Consider the following 27690-nt stretch of genomic DNA (forward strand, 5'->3'; position numbering starts at 1 on the left):
CTGATTTTTTTCACTTCAAATTTACCACCACACCTTTTTACAAAATAAAATTGGCATACCCATTATTCTTCTTCGAAACATAAGTCCACCACGACTTTGCAACGGAACCAAACTCTCAGTCAAGAAAATGATAAACAATGTTATCGAGGCAACAATTTTAATTGAAAGATTTCAAAGGTAAAGACGTACTGTTGCCACGTCTCCCAATGATCCGGACAGATATGCCATTCGAATCCAAACGTTTATAGTTCCCAATGCGACTTACTTTTGCAATGACTATCAACAAAGTACAAGGACAATCGTTGCAAGTGTGTGGATTAAATTTGGAGAACCCATCCTTCTCACACGGGCAGCTCTAGGTGGCCTGTTCACGCTATTTGTTAACGCACCAGAAAGAAAAAAAATAAACAATATTGTGTATCCTACAGCACTTTAATAAAATTAATAAAATGGCTCAAAATGAATTGAATATATGTGTAATGTCTTTCCTTCAAATTTATTTGAGTAGGAAGCGTAGCAACACGGCAGAGTACAGCTAGTAAATAATAAAATTACTTTTTTTAATAAATATTATTTAAATTTTAAAAATATAGAAAACATAGCATGAAGCTTCGCGCTAGTCTACAGTACAGGCTACTATACCACTTTTTCTTTATACCACTACACGTTACAATATATTGGTTATAGTATCTTCAGCCTTCACCTTTATTGTTGGTTCCTTGGATTGTACAAATGTTGCACATTATTTATTAATTCTTCTACTTGTTTTTGTTATCGAAAGAAGTACCATTCCATATTTTTAATCTAATTGTAGGCTAATTTTTTTTCTCGTTTTCTCAAATAGATAGGATCTTCAATCTTTAAATCTGGAATCTTTAAAAAACATCTCAGTTTAGGACGCCGCCTGACTGACCTTAGTGCAGGATTCGTCCTTCGTAGTGCCGACGATAGTTCCCCAGGTACTTTAAAATGCCCTCTCGTCGTCGAGTCTACGCCGAACGCCTATCTGCTAAACCAGACCCTCCTCTGTCATCCAGAAGAATGAAGAATCTTTTTTTGAGAGAAATTCCGTTTAAGGTAGCGTGTGAAAGACCCACATCGCTCTTAGTACAGCATCACTCCCAGACGAGCATTTCCTCCTTCCCCACAGTCTGACTCACACAGTAAAACTCACACAGTCTGACTCACTTTTCTACCTTTAACTTTCAGCGTCTTTCCGTGTTGGTCCAGCTGTCTTTCTTCCTCTGTTTTTCTCTTAATCACTGCACGAATATAGTTGTGTACACTAGTCCAACCTGTTTTATTTTCAATCATTCTCTCAATCATTTCTCTCACTGTAACAAAATTCACACCTGTCTCTCTTTCCATTATGTTCCTTTCTACTATCACTTTGTTGCACTCTAACATCGTATGTGTCACAGTGTCCGCAGTATAGGCATTCATCTTTGTCAGCCTTTTCAAACCTAGAGAGGCCACAGTCGCCTGCGGCCACAGTTCACCCAATCTCTTATGTTCGGGATCAGCATCTTTGTCAACTGTGCACATCCTCCGCGTGGTTCCATTCTTCTTGCCATCTTTTAGTTAAGTTTTCCCTTTTCTGTCTTCTCTCAGCCATAGTAAGTTTTGGGTCTCTTCTTTCATGCAACTCTTTGTCTTTCCACCTCCAAAACATGCACGGAAACAGAACACATCCAGTGATAGTCCACAAGGCTGCCGCAGACACAGTCCTGTAGACTGCACAACACCGTGTAAAGCCCTCCTCCTTTCGGATTTGGGTCCCCCAAAGTTGGGCATCACTTTCCCCAACGCAGTCACACTATTCGCAGCCTTCCGGGCCACTTCCTGCACGTGCTCTCCCCATTTTCATTCTGGTGCAACGTCACTTCTGGTTACTTAAGATGTTTCTTGAGTATTCGACATGCCCCCGCACATTGTAGTTTCACACTTTGCCTGTTCCTTTTCCCCTTCAGAATGATGGCTTCGGTTTTCTCATCTAGAAGTGTGGTATATGGCTGATACTGTCAATTGGCAAAAACAAGAATTAAATTTACAGATTATATCAATATTGTATAATTTTATTTAATTAGCCCTTGTTGAGAACAATTTGTAGACAAGTAATTGAAACATCAAAAACAAAAAAAAAACATGTAATTTTCATTAGAATCATTGTTGTTAATTCCCAAAAATTAAAAATATTCAAAGTTATCTTGCTGGTAATCTAAACAACTCTCATATTTTTTGCACTTGACGATAAGCCATCGATTACCCATTTATCTTCTAAACAATGTAAGATGCATACCTGTTTGACCCTGGAAGGTGGTACATCAATTTTCCACTTCATGTGGTCATTGCTCCAAGCTTTGCCAATTGTTTGATTGATGTCACACCATGTTTATTGTACGGAGTAAATCTTCTACTGATTATTTAGTTATTTTTTTAAATATTCATTACGCCATTTTATTACACGATCACTCTTTATTATTGTTTGTCTTTAATTAATAATTTTATATTTAAAATCATTTGATGTTTATAATAAACATCAATTTTATTTGCAATAAAATATTTTACCAATAATTATTACTAATATTACTAATTATTTTAATATTGAATATAATTTTAGATAAAAACATATTATAAGTAGTTTCCGCCCATTAGAACTAAAAAAATGTTCAATCGATAGATTTTAAGTCTGAATCTTTACTTTTTTTCTAAATATATTTTTTCTCTCTATTCGGATTGCCGAATATAGGCCTCTCCTAATTCTCGCCATTCATCTCTGTTGTTTGTAAGGCGTTTCCATATTGCCCCTGCAGTTCTTTTAATATCGTCGCTCCATCGCATTTGCGGTCTTCCTCGTGGTCTTTTGACTTCATATGGCCGCCAATTCCCGATTTCTTTATTCCATCGGCCATCCGTAAGACGTTCGCTATGTCCAGCCCATTTCCATTTCAGTTTAGCTGCTAGTTCGATATTTTTAAATATATTATGTTAATTTCCAATGTCTGGACAATGACTGAAATTTTTCCTAACTTCGCGCTGTGAATATTGCAGAATACCCAAATCGTGGAATGACTGATAAAATTCGGACATTGGCCGGAACGAAATAGGCCAGTGAAGTAAGCAAATAAGTACCTGTTCGTGACACTGAATCGGTGAGGCAAACGGCCGTTATTTTGAATACTATGGACCCCTGTAGCCAGTACCTATATGTTTCATGTAGTCGATTTTTTGGACTTAATTAGTTATAAACAAAGTAAGGTCAAAATACTGTAAACTTTTACTGTTTTCGTCTGTCAGCAAAAATAAAGCATAGGAAAAAAAATTAAGAGTAATAGTTTTGTAAGTTATCTAAAAACCTTCAAAATGGCATATTTTTTAAATTAATGTTCTTTTTTCCTTATTGTTGCTTACGTTGCAAAATAATTCAGCAATCAAAATAAGTGCTTAAAATAGGATTAGAATTTCAAGACGATCGGTCGAATAGTTTAGTTATTTATTTGTTTATCCCAAATTAAATTTTTTGCAACAATTTTCAGAAAAATAAAAATTGTGCTAGGACAATTTCGAACGAAGTTGTAACCTCAGAAACTTTTTTTGGATGGTGCTAGAAAGGTGACCAGTGGAGACACTGCGGACGACAACCAGATGGTTGGTGGAGAGCGAGTCGTGGGTTCAAAACTAGCTTTTGGAACCGGGAATGGGTTCAACGGACGAAATAAGTAAAGATAGGACAGAATAAGATATATTAGAAAAGATACAGAAATAAACAAAAAGATAGATGGATAAAATTACCAAAGATAAGATAAGATAGAAAAAGGGCGCCACTTAACTTTTTGGGGTTCAACGGGAAAATTAAGAAACCTTATAAACGAAAAGAGATAAGGAAAGATATTTAGGTTCTGAGACCAAATCTTGGGAAAGATATCAACACTTAATTATTAAATAAATTTTGTCAACACACTACATAAACAAATAATAAATGTATTAGGTGGACTCCGTCCACCTACTTATCTACGAAACTTAATCAGCCTGATCTTTCTCCTGGTCGAAGTTAAGAATAATAATTTAATGTAATAAGCAAATATTCAGAGATATTATTTTACCAGGAAACTTATTAGGAGTCGATAAATAAAATTCATGCATAAAACAAAACAATATATTCAAGAACACAATTATATAGGCGGCTGAATGTAACCACAAGTAAAAAAAATGCACCATCAATTGTGAAGTGAAATCAGCAGTGAAATAAACAGTATTATGATCAAGAAATACCTTTACAGATACAATATTATAAAATAATGCAAAAATTAAATTATCAGCGAAGAGAGTCTGATAGTAGTTAAATAAATTCAACTAAAGCTGATTAAAGAAATCTCTCTTTGCTGTTTATGGGCTTATCTCGAGATAACGGGTACAGTACATTTAAAAATGTATAGCAATCATAGCAAATAAAACACAATTAATTAAATTTAAATTCTAAAGAATATAAAAAGATTACAAGAATTTTGTAGTATACAAATGAAACCAACCCGGACTTGGTTTTAAGTTAATTGTCTGGCTCGCACTGTTTTTAGTTTAATTATTAACTGTTCTTACTGAGTACTAAATGTTCGTAATTGTTATTTATGAGAAGTTCTTAATAGCTGATTGAAAGTTCGTATGAAAGCATTAAATGTTCTTTTAATTGAATTGCTAAATCGGTAGTTAACCTTAACTACAGGTGAAGAAATGGTTGACGCAGATTCGTCCAGGATTGGGTAATATTATTACAATATTATTCTCTCAGATAATTGAAGGTAATATGATTACGATAACTTACAATAAATCTCGATGACTGCTGTACTATTTCACTGATTCTACTATACGTTACTAGTATCAAGCTTGAAGTTAATTAAAATAAAGGTAATTTATAACAATAGTTAATCTAATATGGTATTAGATTAAGATATTTCAAAGACTTAAGTGTATACCCACTTAAAGAAAAAAATCACAGAGAACGGTAAGATAAGCAAGCATCTTTACTTGAAGACTTTCGTGTCAGAAGTGATTTTCTTCCTCTCAAAATTTACCAAGTTTCCCAAAAAAAAGGTGGGATAACCCCTACTTAAAAATGGTTGGTGGCCAGGCTGTTTTCATTTCTAGGAAGATACCCGAACATAGAAAAGTTATAGGTAAGTAACGGGAATCTTCTAGTTGGAAACGAGAGAAAAGATAAAAACCTTTTGAATTAGGTTCTTTCAAAAAGATACCGCAAAGAGCTTTTACGACTTTGTTTAACAAAGTTATCAAAAAGGACCCGCCTGAATAGTCGGTATGTTCCAATAAAATTTAACAAGGGCGACAGAGCCCACCCGCATCTCGATTTGCGGATACGGCCATGGGCGTTTCAGCAACAGGAGTAAAGGGATTAAAAAAGCATTTACTATTTTAATTATAAAAAAATGTTACAAAGTTAGTTCCTTGTTTTTTAAAATTGTTTATAACAATTAAGAGATCTAATAAGCGTCATTATTAATGTGCTGAATTCGAAAAAGATTGCCTTTTAACCGAATTGTCCCCAAAACTTCAAATATGGTCCCTAAAATCGGCCGGATTTGAAACACGCGGGAACGGTGGAGGGGAAGGAACTGTTATCTGTATCTCTGGTTCTTGTTTATGAATTTCGACGTTTATTTTTTTAATTTGTATGTACTTTTTTTCAGTTTTTTATTTTTTTAGTAATATCTGATGGTATTTTTATTGTAAAACATAAATATTTACGATTAATTTTTCGCTTCGAATCCATTTTTTTTTAAGTTGGGTTATTTTAAGATAAAAGTTATTCCTATTTTACTGAAACAAGCCAAGTTAACCTTTTTTCGTGGCCATTTTTTTAATAGATTGGACATCAAATTAAAAAAAAAAGAATATGAGACGAAAGCTTAAGTCAACTAAATTAAAAATTCATAATATCATTTTGATTCCATATTGTCGTATTTTTGTTATTTAAACTGACAAAAGTCTAAACTTTACCATTCGAAACACATTTTTTATTTCTTACCCACAAGCTGAACCTTGTTTTAATCGACAGGATATGCTGCAATTGTCACCTCGGGAGAACAAATAAGGGTCTATACACCTTGTGTTATCTCCCGGTGCTCTGTAGAGGGCTTCCAACATCGCAGTCGAGAGCTCCTCTACCCAAGTCCATTTACTGGGTATGGACTTGTAAATATTTATCTTCTGATGGCTTGTCTTGAAAGAGACAAGATATTTCTTACATGACAAAGGTACACCAAGTCGAAATAAAGCATCAGGTCGTGGTCTTCTGAAGGCTTGCCTTGAAAAAGACAAGATATTTCTTACATGACAAAAATGTAGGTCGAAATAAAACATCAGATTGTAGTTGAATAATATCTCAGCCACAGAGTATAATTGGAACAGCAGGAAGCAGCGCCTCAAGAGCACTAAGCTCTCGGAGAGCTCGTGAGGGACTGACCTGGCTGACCTGAAAATCGCCAATATTTATATGTGCTGTTCGAGCGATAAATAGGGATTTCCAGGTCAAGAGCCAATGAGAAAAAAGGCGGGGTGATGCGCATTGAAATGCGTACTAGTCCACAGACTATCGCATTAGATGACACAATATTACGGTAAAAAGTTTAGCCAAAGTTCAACGCAGGAATTGCTTATTATAAACGAAAGAATAAATTGGTTTCAAATAAACAAGAAATTTTTATTTGTTGTAAAATTGTTATAAATAAATAGCTTCTGGTGGTAAACTTTGGGTAAACTTTTTACCGTAATGCTGAAGCATAATATTTTTGAGATTAAAATAAGATTCAGCTTGTAAGTAAGAAATAACCAATGTGTTTTAACGTTAAAGTTCATCTGCCTTTTATTTGATAAAAGTTCATTTATTCGAGCATTCAATCTTATATCGATATCAATATTGTTGGGAGAATGAAAACCTCTACACGAGAGGCGTATGTAGCAATAAAAGAATCAGCTACAAAAATGGGTTTAATAATAAACACCAACAAAGCAAAGTATATGAAAATAAGCACGCAACTACAAATCCTACGACTACTTGCTATAGAAAATGACGTCATCGAAGCAGTGAACAAATTTGTATGCCTGGGAGCGCTCGTTAACACTGAAAATAATACTACCACAGAGAAAAACCGAAGAATTTGCACGGCCAACAGATGTTATTTTGCGCTTAATCTTTCCCTTAAAACCACAACTATATCAACAAATACAAAAATAAAACTCTACAAAACAATAATACGCCCAGTCCTGACATATGGGTCAGAGACGTGGACTCTAACAAAAACTAATGAAAACATGTTAGAATGTTTCGAAAGAAAAGTACTAAGGTCAATCTATGGAGCAGTGAATAACAATGAAGTGTGGAGAAGACGATACAACTTCGAACTTTATAGAATATACCAGCAACCAGATATCGTAAAACATATTAAGATAGAACATGTGAGGGGGATAGGGCATGTAATGCGGATAGAACGGAGCTAGAAAAACGCTCCTTGATAGATCCATTCGTCAGAGAAGAAGAGGATGACCTAGAATAAGGTTCCTTGATAACATCGATGAAGACATGAGAAATATAGGAATACGTGCTTGACGGAGGAAGGCGATGGATAGGGACGACTGGAGAGAACTTCTTGAGAATTCTAGGACCCACGCAGAGTTTTAAAGCCACAATGATAAATATAATTAGTAATTATAATATACTAATAATAATTAAATATTAAAGCATTAATAATAAAATGTAGAAAATAACTCGGGGATGCATAACACCCCAACAGATTATAGTGCCGGTCAAACTAAACGTCTTTTTTTTTTTAAACGTCTAATACTAGATTAGAATATATTTTAACAACCAATTTAGAGATTACTTTGGGGAATTACAAATTAGTCAATGAATTATAGTATTTATTAACCTGAAATTTTTAATAATAATATATTATTAGCAAAATTATAATATATAAAGGATTTTAAAGAGTATATCTGGGAAATTAAAAAAATAATTACCTAGTATTCATAACAATTACCCTAAATGATTAAACTAAAATTGAATAAGGAACTAGTATATTGCCCCCAATTTTTTAGAGGGAAACGTTCAAGGAAATTGTAGATTATTCAACGGATTAGAGTATCCATACAGTACAATTTGGCGAGAATTAATTAAAAAAAAACACAAGTTTATATTATTAGAGTACAATTTTACAAGGTATTGTATTCTTCGACTTGTCCCCCCGATGTACGATTTGTTGTTCACAATGCTTCTTGTACATTATTATACAATATAATAAAATTGTTACCTAAACCGGCAACCAAAAAGTTATATAAATATATTGAGGAATCATCCAGATTTAGCCATACGGCTTAAACTACCTCTAAAGGCGAAATTCAAGAGAATACATATCGCTAATAAAACATAAAATATATAATGGACTAATTAAACATCTAACAACATCACAAGAAAAACCAAATGCAAAATATACAAGAACCGAGGTCATAACATCCATAAAGATCGGACGTCTGCGCTAGATGGGCCATGTTGAACAAATGTTGGAGACTGAAACACCAAAACATATAATGAGGCGAACACCAGTAGGGAGAAGGTCAAAGGGTAGACCCAAACTAAGATACATGGAAATTTTAGAACAAGCCAGGACCCAGAAAGGGTTGTCGAGCTGCTGATAATGATGAAGGGCGAAATTCACACATTCCATTTACCTTCGTAACTTGATACGTCAGTGTATCTCCTAAAAATTTTCGTATACATCTGAACGTCGAGTGTAGTGCAGTTTTCTGTATGGTATTATAGAGATGTTTATTTAGACCCAGCTTTTTGATATTTTCTAGAAGGTTTACAGGAATGACTTCAGTAGTAGAAAGATTAATAGGTATCGTCTGGATACTTTTCATTCTCCATTATCTCCTTGGACAGATCACACAACAAATGTCGAAGTAATAAATCGAATGGGCAGAGAACTAGAATTTGCTGCCAATAATAAAAAGAAGAAAAACTGCTTATCTGAGTCCTATATTTCGAAATTCCAAGTACCAGTTCTTAAAGCTTATTATGGAAGGGAAGATAGAAGGAAAACGGGGCATCGGAAGAAAAAAATACTCATGGCTTAAAAACATAAAGGATTGGACAAACCTCGATACTCATGCACTCTTTAGAGCCACACAAGACCGAGAGGAGTATGCCAGAATTGTTGCCAACATCCACTAATTGGATAGGGCACCTTAAGAAGAAGATTGTCTCCTTATTTGTATTTACAGATCTCTGTACTTGGCGATCTTTTCGTTGTGACCTGAGGATATTTGACGATATATTCCAAGTAATTTTTGGTTGGTATAACCTAATCCTATTTTAGATCCAGTAGTTTGACACTGTGTTGTCGACATAGTCTTGACCGATTTTATTGGGATGTCGGAATGCAAAGGTTTACGCATCTAGATGCGCATTTTTTCGTTCTTAGTCAGATAGTTTATGCGCATTTCTGGTGCCCTCAGTTTAATCAGTATTGTGACATCTCCTGTGCAAATCGCGTGATGTAGAGTAGATATCTCAGCCAGTATCTGAATATAAGTTCTTAATTTAGTAAACTGGTTTTCTGATTGCTTACTTATATCCATAAGTCCTCGTCGTCCTAAATACCGCGGTAACGTCGTTGTTTCTATTGAACTGTGTTCATATTTTTCGCTGAAAAGTATCTATATCCGTATTAGTCCACTTAATAATACCAAATGAATACCTAAGCGCAGAAAATGCGTAGGTGTTTAGTACCTTAAACAAATTTTTAACATTAAGATGTGAACAAAGCAGCTGTTTTACCATTCGTATAAACACTGAAGTTAATTCAATTTTCATTTGTTTATAGTCAATCTTTCGCGCTTGCTTTACTCCTAGATATTTTTACATACCATTTTCAGCTATAGACTCGATGTTTTGGCCATTTTGCATATTGAATCTTTCGGGCTGAACATTTCCTCTGACTATATTCAAAATACGACACCAGCGGCGGCTCGTGGCCTAAAAAAGTGGTGAAGATGAGGAAAGCTTGCCGGACCAAAAGGAGGTTTGGTAACTACGCTGCGCCCAAAACTCATTAAAAATTTGTTAAAAAAATGTATAGAGTTTAGGGCCCTAATAACTTGAAAACAGTTTTTTAGGGCACTTATACTAGATACGATTCGTTCTGCTTGCCTGGGGTATTTTAGTTCTGAACCTTGACATTTCATTGAGGGTTTTTTGGCGATTAAATCACCACGCCTGCTTAAACGGGTTGGTGAGTTTCGATTCAGCCGCCTACTCTGAGTCAGATGCTGATTGCAGTCTCTGAGTCATTGCCTACTCTGGATCAGCGCAGATGTTTAAAATACTGGTTGGTCGACCATGTAAAAGAACATCCCTTTTATCTTCATTTTTCCAATGCCTAAACGGAGTCTCTAATATATTACACACCAAGTCATTAATTTAGCCATCATTTAATATAGTCTTCTGCATGTCATCATGCAGGATAGAGTCGATGGCAAAAAGGGAATAAGTAGAAAGAGGAAATCATGGCTGCGAAATATTCGAGACTGGACAAACATGACTGTAGACGAATTATTCCACGTTGCAAAAGACAGAGAAACTTTTAGAAACGTGGTCGCCAACCTCCGTTAATGAAGACGGCATAGGAAGAAGAAGAAGAAGTCATTAATTGGATTTATGTCTGTCTAAAATTATTTTTGTTCAAACGAAATCCACGAGAACACTTTATATCCGAAATCCGAAACAAACCACAGAGAAATGTATGAATAAAGTGCACTAAACAAATAAAATTAATACTAAGACTAAACTAAACTAATAAATACTATACTATACACTATACTATATAAAAAATATCTATACAATAGACTAAATTTCAAAATATTGTCGCTGAGAGAAATTTCCGAAAAATAGGAATACCAAATACACATCCAACAGTGGGTGAAGACGAATAATATATTTATAGTCGGAACTGCACTCACCAGTTTTCTCAGCTATCACTAAGGATAGGCTGACGCCACGTTGCCATGGCAACCGTGAACGCTCATGCAGATGCATTCCGAATTTCAAAAATTATATTCACCTATTCCTCAATACTAAGATTCAGTACACGGCTAGTGACACAGGTCAGGACTTGACCGTCAAGTACGTACCGCTAATAAAGCTAGTTGTCTTTTTAATTTTTAGATTAATTAAAAGAGAATAAATAATTGATTTCAGAATTTAGATATAATAATGTTGCTTTCATTTTTTATTCATTTGTCTCAATTTAATTATATTTTTTTGGTGAACCTCACCTTCAGCTACTTCACATGGCCGGCCGCCGCTGTACGACACGTCTAGCCCGAAGTGCATACTAATATCATTAGAAAATGTTTCTACGGTTTTTAGCATTTGATTTACAGTATTGTTGTTTTAATGCTAAAACCTGAGTCAGTGGAATTCAATAGCTGGGATAGTGGGTTTCTTCGCTAGACATATTCAGGAATTATTGATATATTTTATAACTATTGTAATTATTATTATTATTAATGCCAATTATGTATTCTCAGTCAAGTTGGAGTCATGTAAACTTGAGATATAAACTAATCTAATCACTTAGATTATTAATATCACCTTTAACATTGATAGAACAATGATTCAGCAAAGTGTAAGAAATTTCAAGAAATTTTATTTTAAATTTGTTGTTTACATGATGAAGAACAGTGGTTTTATCAAAGTTCATGGAGTGACCTTTGGAATGGACGTTTTTAGCTAATACACAATGGTCTGGATAAAGGAGTAGTTGACATGCTTGGCCAATGTATGACTTATAACATGAAGAACAGAAAATGTTATAGACAATGTTATTAAGTCTATCTGTTTTATTTTATTCTTAATTTTTAAAAAAGTTAATTGTTAAAGCTTACCTGAAAGTCACATTGCTTTTAAAACAATTATCATTATTACTATTGTTATTATCTAAATTATTTAGTATCCTAGTCAACCCCGGAGTAATATTATTAATTAAGGTATTAATTTGTATATTGAAACTGAAATTTTACAAATATTTATATTTATTTTTCAGATCCCAGAACTAATTCATGGTTCCTTATAAAAGATCCTGGTCCTGGCTTAGCTATTATAATCAGCTGGATGTATTTTGTTCTTAATATCGGTCCGAAAATGATGAAGGATAGGGAGCCGTTTAACCTTCGAAAGACTATTATAGTATATAATTTAGTGCAAGTTATTATAAGCTCATATCTATTTATAAGGGTAAGTTAAAACCACAATATTGTTTTCATTATTTAACTAGTGATTTGCTGATTTGTTGCCTTAAATATTTATATTAATATCAGCTAAGAGTGAGGTTATTTTTTTATATGCATCTGCTAATATGACTTTTTCTTTTTTTACTACATTTCTTTGATTTTGTCTTAATTAAGCTATTTTATATCTTTCTTTATTTGATTTTTTTCTTCTGGTTAATATTTTTCTTATTTTTATTTTTTGAGCCTGTTTCGAGCTACTTTTGTGTATAGGAAACCCATTGTTTTTTTCACTTTTGTATCGTCTCCACTAGTTGGCGTTCCCTAGACGATGAATAATTATATTGCGCAATATTGCGAATTAGGCAATATAATTAATCGTCTAAATATTGTAGATTGCGCAATCATTGAACGAAAGTTTGAGCGAGCTTAATTTTTATTATGCCATACTTCTTCATTGCATCGAAAACATTCAACAGTTCGTATTCGTCTTCTTCTTCCTCTTTATAAACAAATCTGCTTTGTTCATTGGTGGATTAATACCTCTATGGAAGGTTGTTACTTCATCTTTTGCGCGGTCGTCCGATACTTCTTCTGCCGATTGGTGACTTATCTCGGGTTATTTTGACGACACGGGTCTCCTCCATTCTGCTTTGTGGTTATTCCATTTTTTTTTATTTTGTGTCCATTTATTTATACACTGTACGTTTCATTTTCTTCTTATGTCTTCACTCCTTTTTCGATCTCTCAGCGTATGTCCTGTAATTCTTCTCAGTACTCTCATCTCTGCCGTTTCCAGTAGTCTTTGCGTTGTGACTATGTCGGGTCTTGTTTCTGAGGCATATGTCATCCTGCCAGTCTATTTGCTTTTTGTACTTGATCTCTCACTTCTTTGTCCAGGTCTCCATAGCTGGACAGTGTAATTCCCGGGTATTTTATTTTCATTACTTGTTCAATACTGATGTCATCAATTTCTATTTTACATCTGGTTTGTTCTTTACTAACTACTATTCTTTTTGTTTTCTGAGATGAGATTATGATATTAAATTATTTTGATCTTATGTTAAATCTATGGACCAGTCTTTGCAGACTATCTTTATGTTGGGCTATCAATATTGCGTCATCTGCGTAACAGAGTATTTTGATTTCTTTGTTTCCCATTCTGTTCCCATCCTCTTCCTTTGTTAACGCTTTTGATGATTTCATCCATGATCAAATTAAAGAGCATGGGCCTTAATGAATCCCTTTGTCTTATTCCGCTGCCTATTTCTTTAGGTTCTGTAAGTTGTCTATCTATTCTGACTTCCATTTTGTTGTTTTGGTAGATGTTTTCGATAGTTTTTATAATATTTAGGGGAGCTTTTCTATTATACAGAAAATGGATTATTTCTTGTCAAACGCTTTTTTTAGGTCAATCAGATACAGAAATGGTGGTCTATTATACTTTAGTAATTTCTTAGTAATTTACTTTATAACAAATATTGCATCTGTACACGATCTTCCACTACGAAAACCCTGTTGTTCATCGGCTAAACTTATCCTCTGATTTATTAGCACTTTCTTGAATAGTAGAATTAGTTCGCTCGTTCTCCATTCTTCCGGTATTTTATTGTGATTTAATTGTGATTATCCATGATTAAATTGAAGAGCATGGGGCTCAATGAATTTTATTAATTAATGTTACCAATTGTTCTGTCATTGCTGCTGCACAATATTTCAGTAACTCTTTTGGTATCCCATCTTTACCTGCTGCTTTTCCGTTCTTCAGGTTTTCAAGTATTTTCTGAACTTCCTGTACATTTATATTAAGTTCTTCATTTGTGGTAATGTCTGGTGTTTCCAACTCTACCGTCATTTGTTCTTCCTCTGCATACAGCTTTTTTAGGTAGTCAATCCACGTATCCTTTTTTATGCGTTTTGGTTCTATTAGTTTATTTACAAATAGTGAAGTTCTTCGAAGAATGAATAAAGAACGGGAGCTGTTTATCACCATCAAGAGAAGAAAGTTGGAATATTTTGGTCATGTGATGAGAGGGAAAAAGTACCGATTGCTCCAGTTAATTATCCAAGGAAAGATTCAGGGCAAACGAAGAGTGGAGATACGACTTATATCTTGGCTGCGCAATTTAAGAGACTGGTTCCAGTGCACATCTAACCAATTATTTAGAGCAACAGCTTCAAAGATACGAATAGCAATGACTCCGTATTGCCAAACTCCGTAGCGGAGAGGGCACTTGAAGAAGAAGAAGTTTATTTACCTCCATTCTTTGATCTCTTATAAAGCGCCATATTTCCTTTTACAGACCGTAAAAATCATGTTCCATTTCTTTTGAAAAGCGTTCCCAGTTATCATTTTTTTGTGTTTTGGTATATATTTCAGGTAAGCTTTTTTCTTGTCATTATTTTTATTTATATTTCATTCACCAAGAACTTTCTTGGCCAAGGCTAAGATATTAGACTTAATTTTTGCCAACTTTCTTTGACTCCATCACTTTCTGTGTTATATTTATTTCTGCTTTTTTCGGTTATTCTTTTTTGGAATAGGTATCTAGTGGAGTCAGCCTGTAAGCTTTCGACTTTTATCTTTGTGGTGTATTCTGGTGTTTTGTTATCACATATATGTATGTGCTTAACGATGGGCCTTAAAATAAACAGAGATAAAACGAGAATCATGATAATTGACAGAGCTAACAACAATCAAAATCATCTGGTCATGATAAACAATCTCACTGTTGTAGATAAATTTGTGTATCTGGGCTCATTAATAACCAACAAAGGAGGCTGTACTGAAGAAATAAAGCGGCGGTCAGCAATCGCAAAAAGCGCTATGGCAAAATTAACAAAAATTTGGAAAAGCCATGAAATAACTACGGATACAAAAATGAGACTAGTAAGAAGTCTAGTTTTTCCAGTTTTTACTTATGCATCGGAATGCTGGACCCTTACTGAAAAAAACAAAAAGAAGATAGATGTATTTGAGATGTACTGCTGGAGACGAATGCTGAGAATACCATGGGTGGCCCGAAGAACAAATGAATCCATACTGGACCAGCTAAACATAAAGAAAAGACTAAGAACACAAATATCAGAACAAATAAAAAGCTATTTTGGACACGTGCTTCGAAGAAATGGTCTTGAAAAACTTACCATCCAGGGAAAAGTAGAAGGCAAAAGAAATAGAGGTAGATCTCCCACACGATACACGGACCATATTGTTGCTACCATTGGCGATCCATTATCAGAATGTGCTAGAATGGCAGAAGATAGAAAAACGTGGAGGAACATTAGGAAATTTAGCTAATAGCTTCATGATATCACGATACCTGCATCAGGTTAACGACTAAGAAGAAGAAGAAGATTCATGATTAAATTGAAGAGCATGGACCTCAATGAATTTTATTAATTAATGTTACTAATTGTTCTGTCATTGCTGCTGCACAATATTTCAGTAACTCTTTTGGTATCAGGTCTTTACCTGCTGGTTTTCCGTTCTTCAGATTTTCCAGTATTTTTCGAACTTCCTGTACATTTATATTAAGTTTTTCATTTGTGGTAATGTCTGGTGTTTCCAGCTCTACCGTCGTTTGTTCTTCCTCTGCATATAGCTTTTTTGGGTAGCCAATCCGCGTATCCTTTTTTATGTGTTTTGGTTCTATTAGTTTATTTACCTCCTTTCTTTGATCTCTTATGAAGCGCCATATTTTCTTCTACAGACCGTTAAAATCATGTTCCATTTATTTTGAAAAACGTTCCCAGTTATCATTTTTTTGTGTTTTGGTATATATTTCAGGTAAGCTTTTTTCTTGTCTTTATTTTTTATTTATATTTCATTCACCAAGAACTTTCTTGGCCGAGGCTAAGATATTAGACTTAATTTTTGCCCAGCTTTCTTTGACTCCATCACTTTCTGTGATATATTTATTTCTGCTTTTTTCGGTTATTCTTTTTTGGAATCGGTATCTTGTAGAGTCATCCTGTAAGCTTTCGACTTTTATATCTTTGTGGTGTATTCTGGTGTTTTGTTATCACATATATGTGTTTTCATTTGGATTTTGCACAAATTCATTTATTATCGCTTCCAATTTCTGCTGATGTTAATGCTCTTACATCCAAGATTTAAGAGGGCTGTAACTCTCTTTTCGACAGAATATAGTCTATCATAAATCTTTGTCTTCTACTGGTTTCAATAGTGTATGTGTATTGTTTTTTGTGAGGAAACAATGTATTTTTAATACGTATCTCGTTTATGCTGCAGAGGTCCGTCAGAAGGTCTCCGTTTTCATTTTTGATATTTTCGTTATATAGCTGTTTTATTCTTGGAACTATATCATTGCCACCACGGGCATTAAAATCACCCATAATGATTATATTATTATATTCATCATTTGGGGTCTCGTTTGTTATAGTCTGAAGGTGTTCGTAGAAGTTTTCCCTTGTGGTGGTATCTCTGTTGTTCTCTGGCACTTCGTATTAATATGCAATATTATTGAGCGTTTGGATATAAAGCGCCATTCTATCTTATTGTACAATATATATTAGATAATATTATAGGCGGCCCCTAGTAGGTCTATGGGCCGCCTAGTGCATACCCATTCTTAATCCAATTTGTCATTCTCTTCTTCTTCTACTACTTTTTAATGTTTCTTATCCTCATTATCATTCTTGTCGTGTTACGTGTCCTACCCAATTTTATTTCATTTCTGAATTTTTGCCGATATCTTTTTATTTTTTTATATATTCTATTTCTGATCAAATTATTTGGCACAAGTTGTCTTTGAAAACATTCTAATATTTCTTGATTTATAGCCCACTTGATATTCTTAAACGTTTGGCAGATAACCAGCAGAATTTTTTATTCAGTCATAGCTAGTTGGATTAAACTGTTAAATAATTGATACCGCCTGGTAATTGGCATAAATGATGACCTAGTATGAAATGGAGAAAAAGTTTTAAACGACATGGAAATGACGCGACATTAGCAAATGCCACTCTCTTCTATCTGTGTTCATTTATGGCGATTTTTAATCTTATTCGCTTAGAGCTGTATAGGACTCTTTCAAGTAGAGTGATGATCTTGCAAGTTTCCCTATATAATCTGCATAAGCTAGGGTTTCAGTCATTCTGTTCCACCTGGGTTACCTAATAAGATTTTCATGATTCCTTCAGAAGCATGTTGAACAACATACGATATAGTATATCTCCTTGCACTAATCTGATTGTTATTTCTAGAGGTACTAAGAGTACCTCCTATTTTAACCAAACTGCTTAATAATTCAAGAGTCATTTTGACCATGGGCCAACCTCACATTTACTCAGTGTTATATACAGGTATTCCTATTTACACAATCGTATACGTAAAGCTAAAACAGAGGTATATTATGCTCGTCAGACTTTGCTAGTATATTTGCAACACATTGCATTTGATTTGAAGCCTTTTTTGTTACCTGCTTATAGAAGTATAGTTTCCTTAGATCTAAATCTTCAATCATTTTCTTCTTAAAACCTCTTTCTTTTTTTTATTTTGTCATTATCTATTCTATACAATCCTTTATATTCCTCAGTTGTTATTCTGGTACGAGTAGTTGTCTACGAGTAAATATTGCGGGATATTTACTAATGATGTTTCTGGTGTTCCAGAACAACCTTCAACAAAAAAAAATAACAAAAACAAAAAAAAAACGGCTTGTGCCATGTAAAAAATTAAAAAATACTAACAAAAGACGCAAGCCAGAAAAATACTAACAAACTCCAAAAAAAGGGCAAGAGGGGCACACATCCTCGAGCGCCGAGTCATCGAACAGGGCGTAGACTGGAGCGAGGACTCGAGACCCGAGTAAGCAATACAGTTCGATGATATTTCACTAGAGATATATTAGCGCTATATTTCAGCAGAAATATAGCGTCTTATGCTATCCTGTATTGTTTGGGGTAGGTTATCATACGGGCGTCCTTGTACCCAGGACTGTACCATTATAATAGTAGCATCTATGGCACATTACCGTGCCTTTGGATGTAGAAGGATGGTCTGGAACCTTGGAGAGATTAGTTTCTGAATATACGAATTATTTCTACTCTCCCCAATAAATTGTTGCACCCGAATGTCATTCTCAGGGGTGTGCAAGACTTACAGGCTGGGTTAAATTCTTTTGTTTGCTTGCTTGCAGAAAAAATCAACAGGGGAAGGAAGTAAAAATAAAATAAAAACATACAAGAAAGCAATAACTTTATCTCGTTACATAAAGTGAGTATGTTATTAAAGTAAAAAAAATCGTAGTGGCGAAGAAACGGTTGCGTAGAATATAGACATAGATAACTCTCCAGGCCGACGGTTTACGCCACTGGTGAGATGCTTTTTATTATAATATGATGACTTAGTAGAAGAAAAGTTAAACATAGAAAGCTTAGAAGAAGAAGGGACACAAAACTTGTATAGAAACAGACTAACAAAAAAGCTAAACAGCCATAACCTAGAGACTAAAAAGAATATAGAAGAAACCTGGAAAATTATTAAAAAATGTATCCTACAAGCAGCGGAAGAAGCTTTAGGTAAAAGAAAAGTTAACAGAAATAAACGGGAATACAAAACACCATGGTACGACGAAAGGGTAAAAGCACTAGCAAATGAAAAGAAACAAGCTTTCCTAACATACAAAGGGGTAAAGACACCGGAGGCACGAGAAGACTACGTGAGAATCAGGAATAGAGTAAACCAAGAAATAGATAACATCAAAAAAGAACACTGGAAGAAATTTACCAAAGATATGGAATACGACCTCTATGGATCCCAGAAAAAGGTGTGGAAGATGACAAGGAGACAAAAAACAGAAATGAATGAATTTGTACGCATAGATAACATTACGGAGGAACAATGGATTGAGCATTTCACGAAATTATATGGAGAAGGAGAAGAAGAGAACAGATCAATAATCATTAACGAAACTCACGATAGAGTACTAATATCAGAAAAAGGGCTACAAGAACGAATAAAAAAATTAAAAAACAGAAAAGCACCTGGTCCTGATATGATAAACAATGAACTGCTAAAATATGGAGGAATAACACTACGCAAAAGGCTCCTAAAATTATTCGTCGATATAATAAATACCGGAGTAGTACCAGCGGAATGGAAGGAAAGTCTCCTGCTACCGACACTTAAAAAGGGAGACTCGAGAAATCCTGAAAATTATAGAGGCATTAGTTTGATGAATAGTACATTAAAATTGTTAACGGTAGTCATAAAAGATAAAATCGAGGAAAAGCGAACATGGCAGATGAACAACAAGGCTTCCGAAAGAACCGCAGCACAATAGACGCAATTTTTATTATCAGACAAATAATAGAGAAGTCTATTGAGTATGGAAAACCAGGATACATATGCTTTGTAGATTTAAAAAGTGCTTTTGACAGGGTGAAGCGAAATGACATCTTAAATTTATTTCAAGCTGAACAAATAGACCATCAGATAATAAGGACAATTAATGAAATTAAGACGAACAACAAGACCAGAGTTATAATGCCAACAGGGGAAACAGAATGCATAGAACTAAAAGGAGGAATCCGCCAAGGAGACTCGCTCAGCCCATTGTTATTCAATATGGTGATGAATCAAATAATTCACGAAGTAAGAAAACGACACGGATACCACATTGGAGCGCATAAAATCGCTGCCGATGATGCAGTACTGATAACGAAGATAACGAAGATAACGAATTGCTGATAACGAAGATAACCTACAAAGGCAGCTCCACACCTTCAATATCACAGCAAACAAACTTAATATGAGAATATCAGTAGAAAAACTAAATGTATAGTGATCAGTAAAGAGCTGCGTAGATGCAAACTAGAAATAGACGACAAAATTGTAGAACAAGTAATGAAATTAAATTACCTAGGGGTAGAGATCACTAGTGACAGGGATATAAGAACAGAGACCACAAGGCAAGCATCAAAAGCGGCAAGAGTAAGTGGTTGCCTCCGAGAAACCATATGGGGAAACAAATATCTGACCACGGAAAGCAAAATGAAAGTATACAAGACAACAGTAAGACCATTCCTAACATATGCAGCGGAGACAAGGACCGATACAAGAAAGACGAAACAACAAATCAACAATATCGAAATGAAAGTATTAAGATCAATAGCGGGCATATCATTAAGAGACAGACAAACCAACAGAAGTATACGCGAACAATGCAAAATTCAAAATATTAACAGGTGGATAAAAAGAAGAAAAAAAAACTGGAACGAACATGTAAACGGAATGGGACCAGATAGATTAGCGAACATATGTAAAAACAACAAGCTGTATAGCAGAAGACCCGTTGGAAGGCCGCCAAAAAGGTGGAAAGATAATGTACAGTCAACAACGACTGAAACAGAATAAGAGGCAGACAAACAGGAGTAATCCTAGTCGCGCGAAGAAGAAGAAGAAGAAGATGACTTCCCAGCTGCTTAAACTTATTTCAAAATATGATAAAGAAATGTCTGGAGGCAATAAAATATTCATCAAAATTTATTTTTAACTATTAAATTAACTAAACATTGTTTAATTAAAATATTCATGCATATTACTGAACAACTCTTATCAACTGAACACGTCATTATCATTATCATCATTCTTTTTATCCCTATACAGGGTCGGTCTACCTAAGTACATATCTCCAGTAAAACCAATATGTATAGTATATTCCACCACTCTGTATAAGAATAAATTTCGTATTTAAAATATTGTTCATCGAGTAAAAAATTTAAATGTTTTAGGCAGGTGTTATAGGTTGGTTTGGTAAATACAGCTTGAGATGTCAGCCAATTGATTTTTCTGATGCACCTGAAGCGCAGGAGGTAAGTGTTAATATTATTTATGTTATGTAAACTCCGAAATTTTGTAAAATTAGTTTAAATAGTTCAAATACTTTGCGTATTATCCAAATTGGCTGGATAAAAGGCAAAGAAATTTGATAACTTCTTGATTTATCCGGGTCTACTAGATATGGGGAATTGAGGAGCGCGCATGCAAAAACAAACAAATGCACAAAGAAAAAAAAATCTACAAAAATCTAAAAACAGTGATTTCCACTAAGTGGCATAGCACAATCCATTTCAAACGTTTAACTCGGCCAAAAACAAATATTTCTTGAATCTACCTGAGTGCCACGCGCCGTTTTTTAAGGAAACTTCTTGACTTTTGCATTTAACTCTTTTGTTTTTAAAAATAAAGGAAATATTAAACGTGAGTATTATCAGTGAGTTTTGAAAAGCAAGTAATTCCACTTTATTAGAACATTGAACACTGAACTGTTCTTTTCGATAAAACTGAAAAAAAAAACATAATACAAAAACATTTTTAGTTATCAACCATTTAAACAAATAAACTAAGGCAGATACGAGCTATTCCAATCTTCTTCTTCTTTTGGCATCATAACCCTGGATGGGTCTTTGCCTGTCTGGCTATGTCCTTCCATTCAGATCTCTCTTGTGCCCTTCTTCTCCATTGTCTTATGTTCATTGTTTTCAGGTCGTCTTCCACGTCATCCAACCATCTCGTTCTGGGCCTTCCTTTTTTTCGCCTTCCTATGGGCTTCCATTGTAATATTTTCTTTGTTGTTTTTGCATCGTTTTGTCTCTACACATGTCCCAGCCATGACAGTCTTTGACTTTTCACAAATCTTACAATGTCATAACCTTCATTTAACTCATTAACCTCGTCGTTTCTCCTGATTCTCCATGTGCCATCTTCCTCTTTTACCGGGCCATATACTTTCCTCAGTATTTTTCTCTCGAATGTCCTGAGTTGGGCTTCATCTTTTTTCGTCATTACCCAAGTTTCACATCCATAGGTTACTACGGGTCTAATCAGTGTTCTGTAGATAGTCATTTTGGTTCTTTTGTCTAATAATTTCGATGTCATCAATCTTTTATTAACATAGTATGTACGATTCCCGCTGGAAATACGTGCATTCATTTCGCTACTTACGGAGTTATTCTGATTGATTTCTGTGCCGAGATATGTAAAGGCATCCACTCGTTCGATAGTATAGTTGTCTATTGTGATATTATTTTCATTGTCAGTTATTCTTTTGACTGTCATATACTTCGTTTTTGCTTTGTTTATTTTGAGACCTCTTTTTCTTGCTTCAGGATCAATTTGTTTGAACACTTCCATTAGTCGTGGCTTACTCCTACTAATGATGGCTACATCGTCTGCATATGCAGTAATTTGTACTGATTTGGTGTTTATATGGCCGGTTATATTGGTTTTTCTGATGACTGCCTTAAGAACTAGGTTGAATAGCATGGTTGATAGGGCATCTCCCTGTCTTACTCTCATGTTGATGTTAAACAAGGGAGTCAGTTCTCCATCTACTCTGACTGCGGCTTTTGAACCCTGCAATGTCATTTTTATGAGGCTGGTGTATTTCTTAGGTATACCTAGATTACAAAGGTCTTCCAGCATTTTGTCTCTTTTCACACTATCAAAAGCTTGTTTAAAGTCTATATATATATTATATAGGTATATGTCGTATTCATAAGCTTTTTCTTGTATCGTTCTTAGTATGAATATGTTATCTGTAGTGGCTCTATTTGGTCTGAATCCATTTTGATAATCACCAATTATATTTTCGGAGTATTCTAATAATCTATTGTAGATTATACCAGAAAGAATTTTGTATATTACATTTAGCAATGTAATTGGCCTATAATTCTGGCATTCCCTCTTATCTCCTTTTTTATATATTGGCTGTATGAGGCCAACTGTCCATTCCTCTGGCATTTGCTCCTTCGTCCATATTAATGTTATTAGGTAATGGATTCTTTCCCAGAGTTCGGATCCTCCATGCTTTAATAATTCTGCCGAAATTCCGTCCGTTCCTGGTGCTTTATTATTTTTTAGTTTATTTATTATCTGAACTACTTCTTCATAACTTGGATTTTCGATGTGCAGCTCCGCCGTATAATATATTGTCTCGTTCTGATCATTTTCGTTGTCTGCATTTAGATTTTCTTCGAAATATTGTTTCCATCTCATTATAATTTTTTGCTTCTCTGTTAGTAGTTCTCCGTCCTTGTCTTTGCATATCGTTAGTTTTGGTCTAAATGACTGTGTGCTTTCTTTTATGCATTTATAGAATTTTCTGCTTCGAGCTATTCCAATGCACGGTAAAATTGAAGGAAAAAGGGCCCCAGGACGAAGAAGAATATCCTGGCTTCCTACCCTGAGAGCATGGTATAGAAAGATCTCAACACAGCTATTTCGTATAGCAACCAACAAAATCATTCTATCCAGAATGATCGCCAACGTTCGGAACGGACAGGCACCCTAAGAAGAAGAAGAAGAAGCTAAATAGCTTTAAAGCTAAAATTTGTATCAGATTAAATACCTTTGTCATTTTAGTGTAATATGTGATCTTATTGTGTTATGACCAAAACTAATAATATTTTAAACTACCAAGTTTGTTATTTATAAGTATTTTTTTCATTTTTAGATGCGCGAATTAATGTATATGTATTTCATAAACAAGTTGTTGGAACTTCTCGACACAGTATTCTTCGTACTTAGGAAAAAACAGAACCAAGTGACGTTCCTTCATATGTATCACCACACCGTAATGCCCATGGTATCATGGGGAGGATTAAAGTATGTTCCCGGTGGCCACGGAACCTTGATAGGATTTATAAACTGTTTTGTACATATTGTGATGTACAGTTATTATTTACTAGCAGCCTTTGGACCAAAGATACAGAAATATTTGTGGTGGAAGAAATATATAACGGCAATGCAATTGGTAAGTTAGTTTGGTATTAAGTGCATTTAGCATAGTTGATTATACAAGAAAAGATTATCTTGTCTTATCTTTATATTGTTTACAGTAAACTTTTTATTTTTAAAAAGTGCCTTAATACAATTAAAAAAAAATGATTTTCGTAGTACGTGATTAGGGATGTTTCAGAACTTCAGAAACCTAGGAAAAACGCATGACAAAAAAAATTAATCCCAAAAACAATAACTATTTTAATTTTATACTGAATTCAATATAAAGTATTAAAAACGACGGTTAGCAGAAAAACAATAAAGACTCCAATTATTTTACTAATGAAAAAACTAGTTTGACTCTGTCTTAATATGAGAACAGTCTGCAAATAATTAAATGTTTTTAGTGATGTCGGATTTTATAGTTTCGTTTTTAGATTGACGTCACTAAATTGAGGCAGATTCATGAAATTTTGACCAATACATTATAAACTTGTCTATAATGCGAGATCAACCTAACACGTTCTGGGTGTTCTTTATAGACGGCACTGCTGCAAATTCAATTATTTACGAACTTAATTATAATAATAATAACTGCCTGAACAGATTGAAATAAAAAGTCTCCGTTTATTCAGACCGCCTAAGATACAACGTCAATAATAACCGGAAATGCGACAATATACTTTTAAAGCATGCAGAGAAGGCTTTCTATAGGAAACTGAATTCCACTGTAGAAAATAAAAATAAATTCTACTCAAGACAAGAAGAAATTCCTGAGTTTTGGATAATGCTGGATGGATTGAAGATACGACGAACAACTGTCAACATTACAGTAATATTCCTTATGAACCTTGCACTACTGAGGATGTCTCGAACACTATCAAAGAGCTTTATAATTGGAAATCTCCTGGACCAGGCGGAGTTTACAAGTACTGGCTAAAGAAGTTTTAGAGTATTCATAAACTTTTAACAATAATAATAAATCATGTTATTTCTAATTCGCATGAAATACAACCGTTTCTTAATCAGGGAACTACTTATCTAATACCAAAGGATCAAAATAATACCGAAGATCTAGCCAAGTACCGCCCCATTACTTGTTTCCAATTTTGAAAGAATTGGTCGCATCCTCTGTAGCCCAGTGCATCTACCAACACTGTTCTCTAAACAATATAATAGAGCCTTGCCAAAAATGATGCGCTACGGGTTCCATGGGATACAATAAACAACTTAAAATCAACTCAGTCATTTCTAATTGACACCACCTGGATAAGATGCTAAAAACTGTGGAAACATTCTCAAATGATCAGTATTCACTTTGAACTAGGCAAGTGCAGTGTTCTAAATATATTCAGAGAAAAGGTTCAGCCCGAAGGTTGCGACATGCAAGATGGCCAAAATATCTAGGTAATAAGTGAACATGATATTCTTCTTCTTCTTCTTCCTTCTTGTATGTAGGCTTTAAAACCTGTTTCTTCTTCAATATTTGCCTCCTAAATTGTTTAAATTATCGCATCATCTTTTCCTTGGTCTGCCAATACTTCTTCGTCCATTTGGCGATTTATCTTATGCCATACGTACTATCCTATCCTCTGCCATTCTACTAATGTGTTAGTCCCACTCCTGTTTCCGTTTTGTCACCCATCCATTTATGTCTCCTATGTTGCATGCTCTTCTTATGTTTCCGCTACGATTATGATATATGCCTACAAATATATCGGAGTAAAGCAAGCGCAGAAAATTTACCATAAACAAATGAAAACCAAACTAACTTTTGAGCTTATGTGAAGAGTAAGACACCTAAATCGGTCATATCTCAATAGTAAAAATCTGTTTAGGGCATTAAATACGTACGTCTGTTCCTCGAGTAACTACCCGTTTGGTATTATAAAATGGTCAAAAACGGATATTAAATGTCTTCAACGGACAGTTAGAACACTTATCAAAAAAGCGCAACAGTAGAGAGAACACCCTTACTGCGGTTTTAAGGGGAAAGAGGACTTATAGACATAGGTGAGCAACTGGATAAACAGGTTGCTAATTTAAGGACCTATTTTCAGGCGCAGGCTGAGGCATCTACTTTACATCGAGTAATTTGATACAACACCTCTTAAACTGAGGGAACAAGAAATGCTCATACATCACCTGACCAAGCAAGAAAAAAGGCACACCTAGACGAGTAAGTCTCTACATGGGCGACATTTCGATGAGATCAGTCAAGAATATGTCGACAATAGAGCGTCGAACTATTGGTTGACATAAGGAAAGATGTTTCCCGAAACAGAGGGTTTCCTGCTTGCTATTCAGGATCAGGTTATTCCAACTAAAAAGCACCTGAAATATATTGTTAAAGATCATTAAGTCCAAAATGACAAATGCCAATATGACTGCCAAGCCCAAGAAACCATCCAACATCTTACCGGGGGCTGCCAGGCGTTTGTCGGTACTGATTGTAAAGAACGACATGTAACGACAGTAAGACAGATTATCCACCAAGAAATAATTAACAAACTGGGACTTCTTTAAACTGACCATATTTCTTATTATCAATACGTCCCTGACATAATGTTTGAAAAAGACAAGTCAGCGCTATTCTGGGACCACACTGTGCTCACAGACCAACCAATGGGACATAATAGACTGGATCTTATAGAAGTTAATAAACTTACTAGGCAAACAACACTTATTGATGTGGCGATACCTAATAACAATCTGTTTTGGATCTGATCGTTATAATAATTCCATTTAATTAAATATTGATCTACCTTTTACCATTGTCAATAAAGAAATGGAGATTAGAGAATCCCAATAGGGAATTATTACAGAGCACTCTTGAAATGGAACTAAAGAATATTGTATACTCTGATAACTGTCATGAAATGGCATTTACTTTAATAATATGCCTCTGATACGGTCAAAACAGGAAAGTGAAGTGTTTTTTAAGTCGATACTACAGGTATACACATTTTTAGGAACAAAAGTGCAAATAAAATTTTGTATTATAGGTATCTATAATAATGCTGATTCACTAGTGATTTTCCTTCTAACAAATAGACTTTAAAGGCCGATTCACACTAGGCGTTCAGGTCACGCTCCGCTCAAGTTCCGCTCACGATCAAGAATTGTGTACACTATTCACAGTAGGCGCTCAGGTGACGCTCCGCTCACGATCAAGAATTTCGGTATACTATTCAATTTGGCGGGACTCAGAGAATAGGCACAGTTCTTTGCATATATAAATTTGTTTAACATGTTTAAATTAAAGATTTTTCTAACAGTGATTTGGCTGTCATTGCTTTATGTTTGGATGAAGAAGAGTTTCAGTCAACCAATAAACAGCCCAGAATATGGGTGCACAATATTTTTAAAACAAGGAAAACAGAAGGGGAGGTTTCTACTCTGTATAAAGGTCTCTGTGACGATAAAACTAAATTTTTTCAGTACTTTCGAATGACAAAACATAAATTTTATTACATTTTGAATCCTTTCATCTTTTATATTTATGTACCGTATCAAAATACAGTCTATCTCCCTGGTTGTACAATTCCTTACAGCAGCGCACCAATTCAATCAACTGTTCGTCATCCATCGAGCTGCGAAAATCGTACCTTCACCTGACTGTTCACACTACCCTGCCGCTC

General features: G+C 34.6%; 1 protein-coding gene across 7 annotated transcripts in view; it reads left to right on the forward strand.

The window, feature by feature from the left end:
- The window catches only part of sit (ELOVL fatty acid elongase stuck in traffic), a 138227-nt gene that overhangs the window by 106151 nt on the left and 4386 nt on the right, over positions 1-27690 (forward strand). For 6 of the 7 annotated variants that reach the window (XM_072525397.1, XM_072525398.1, XM_072525395.1 and 3 more), the window contains exons 3-5: positions 12117-12307; positions 21061-21141; positions 23784-24083. In XM_072525397.1, the coding sequence (XP_072381498.1) occupies positions 12117-12307; positions 21061-21141; positions 23784-24083 (572 nt within the window). Of the gene's footprint in view, positions 1-11750; positions 11853-12116; positions 12308-21060; positions 21142-23783; positions 24084-27690 lie in introns of those variants that run through there. The other variant, XM_072525399.1, reaches the window with a different exon arrangement.

This window comes from Diabrotica undecimpunctata, chromosome 3 (assembly GCF_040954645.1).
Source record: "Diabrotica undecimpunctata isolate CICGRU chromosome 3, icDiaUnde3, whole genome shotgun sequence".
Taxonomy (NCBI): domain Eukaryota; kingdom Metazoa; phylum Arthropoda; class Insecta; order Coleoptera; family Chrysomelidae; genus Diabrotica; species Diabrotica undecimpunctata.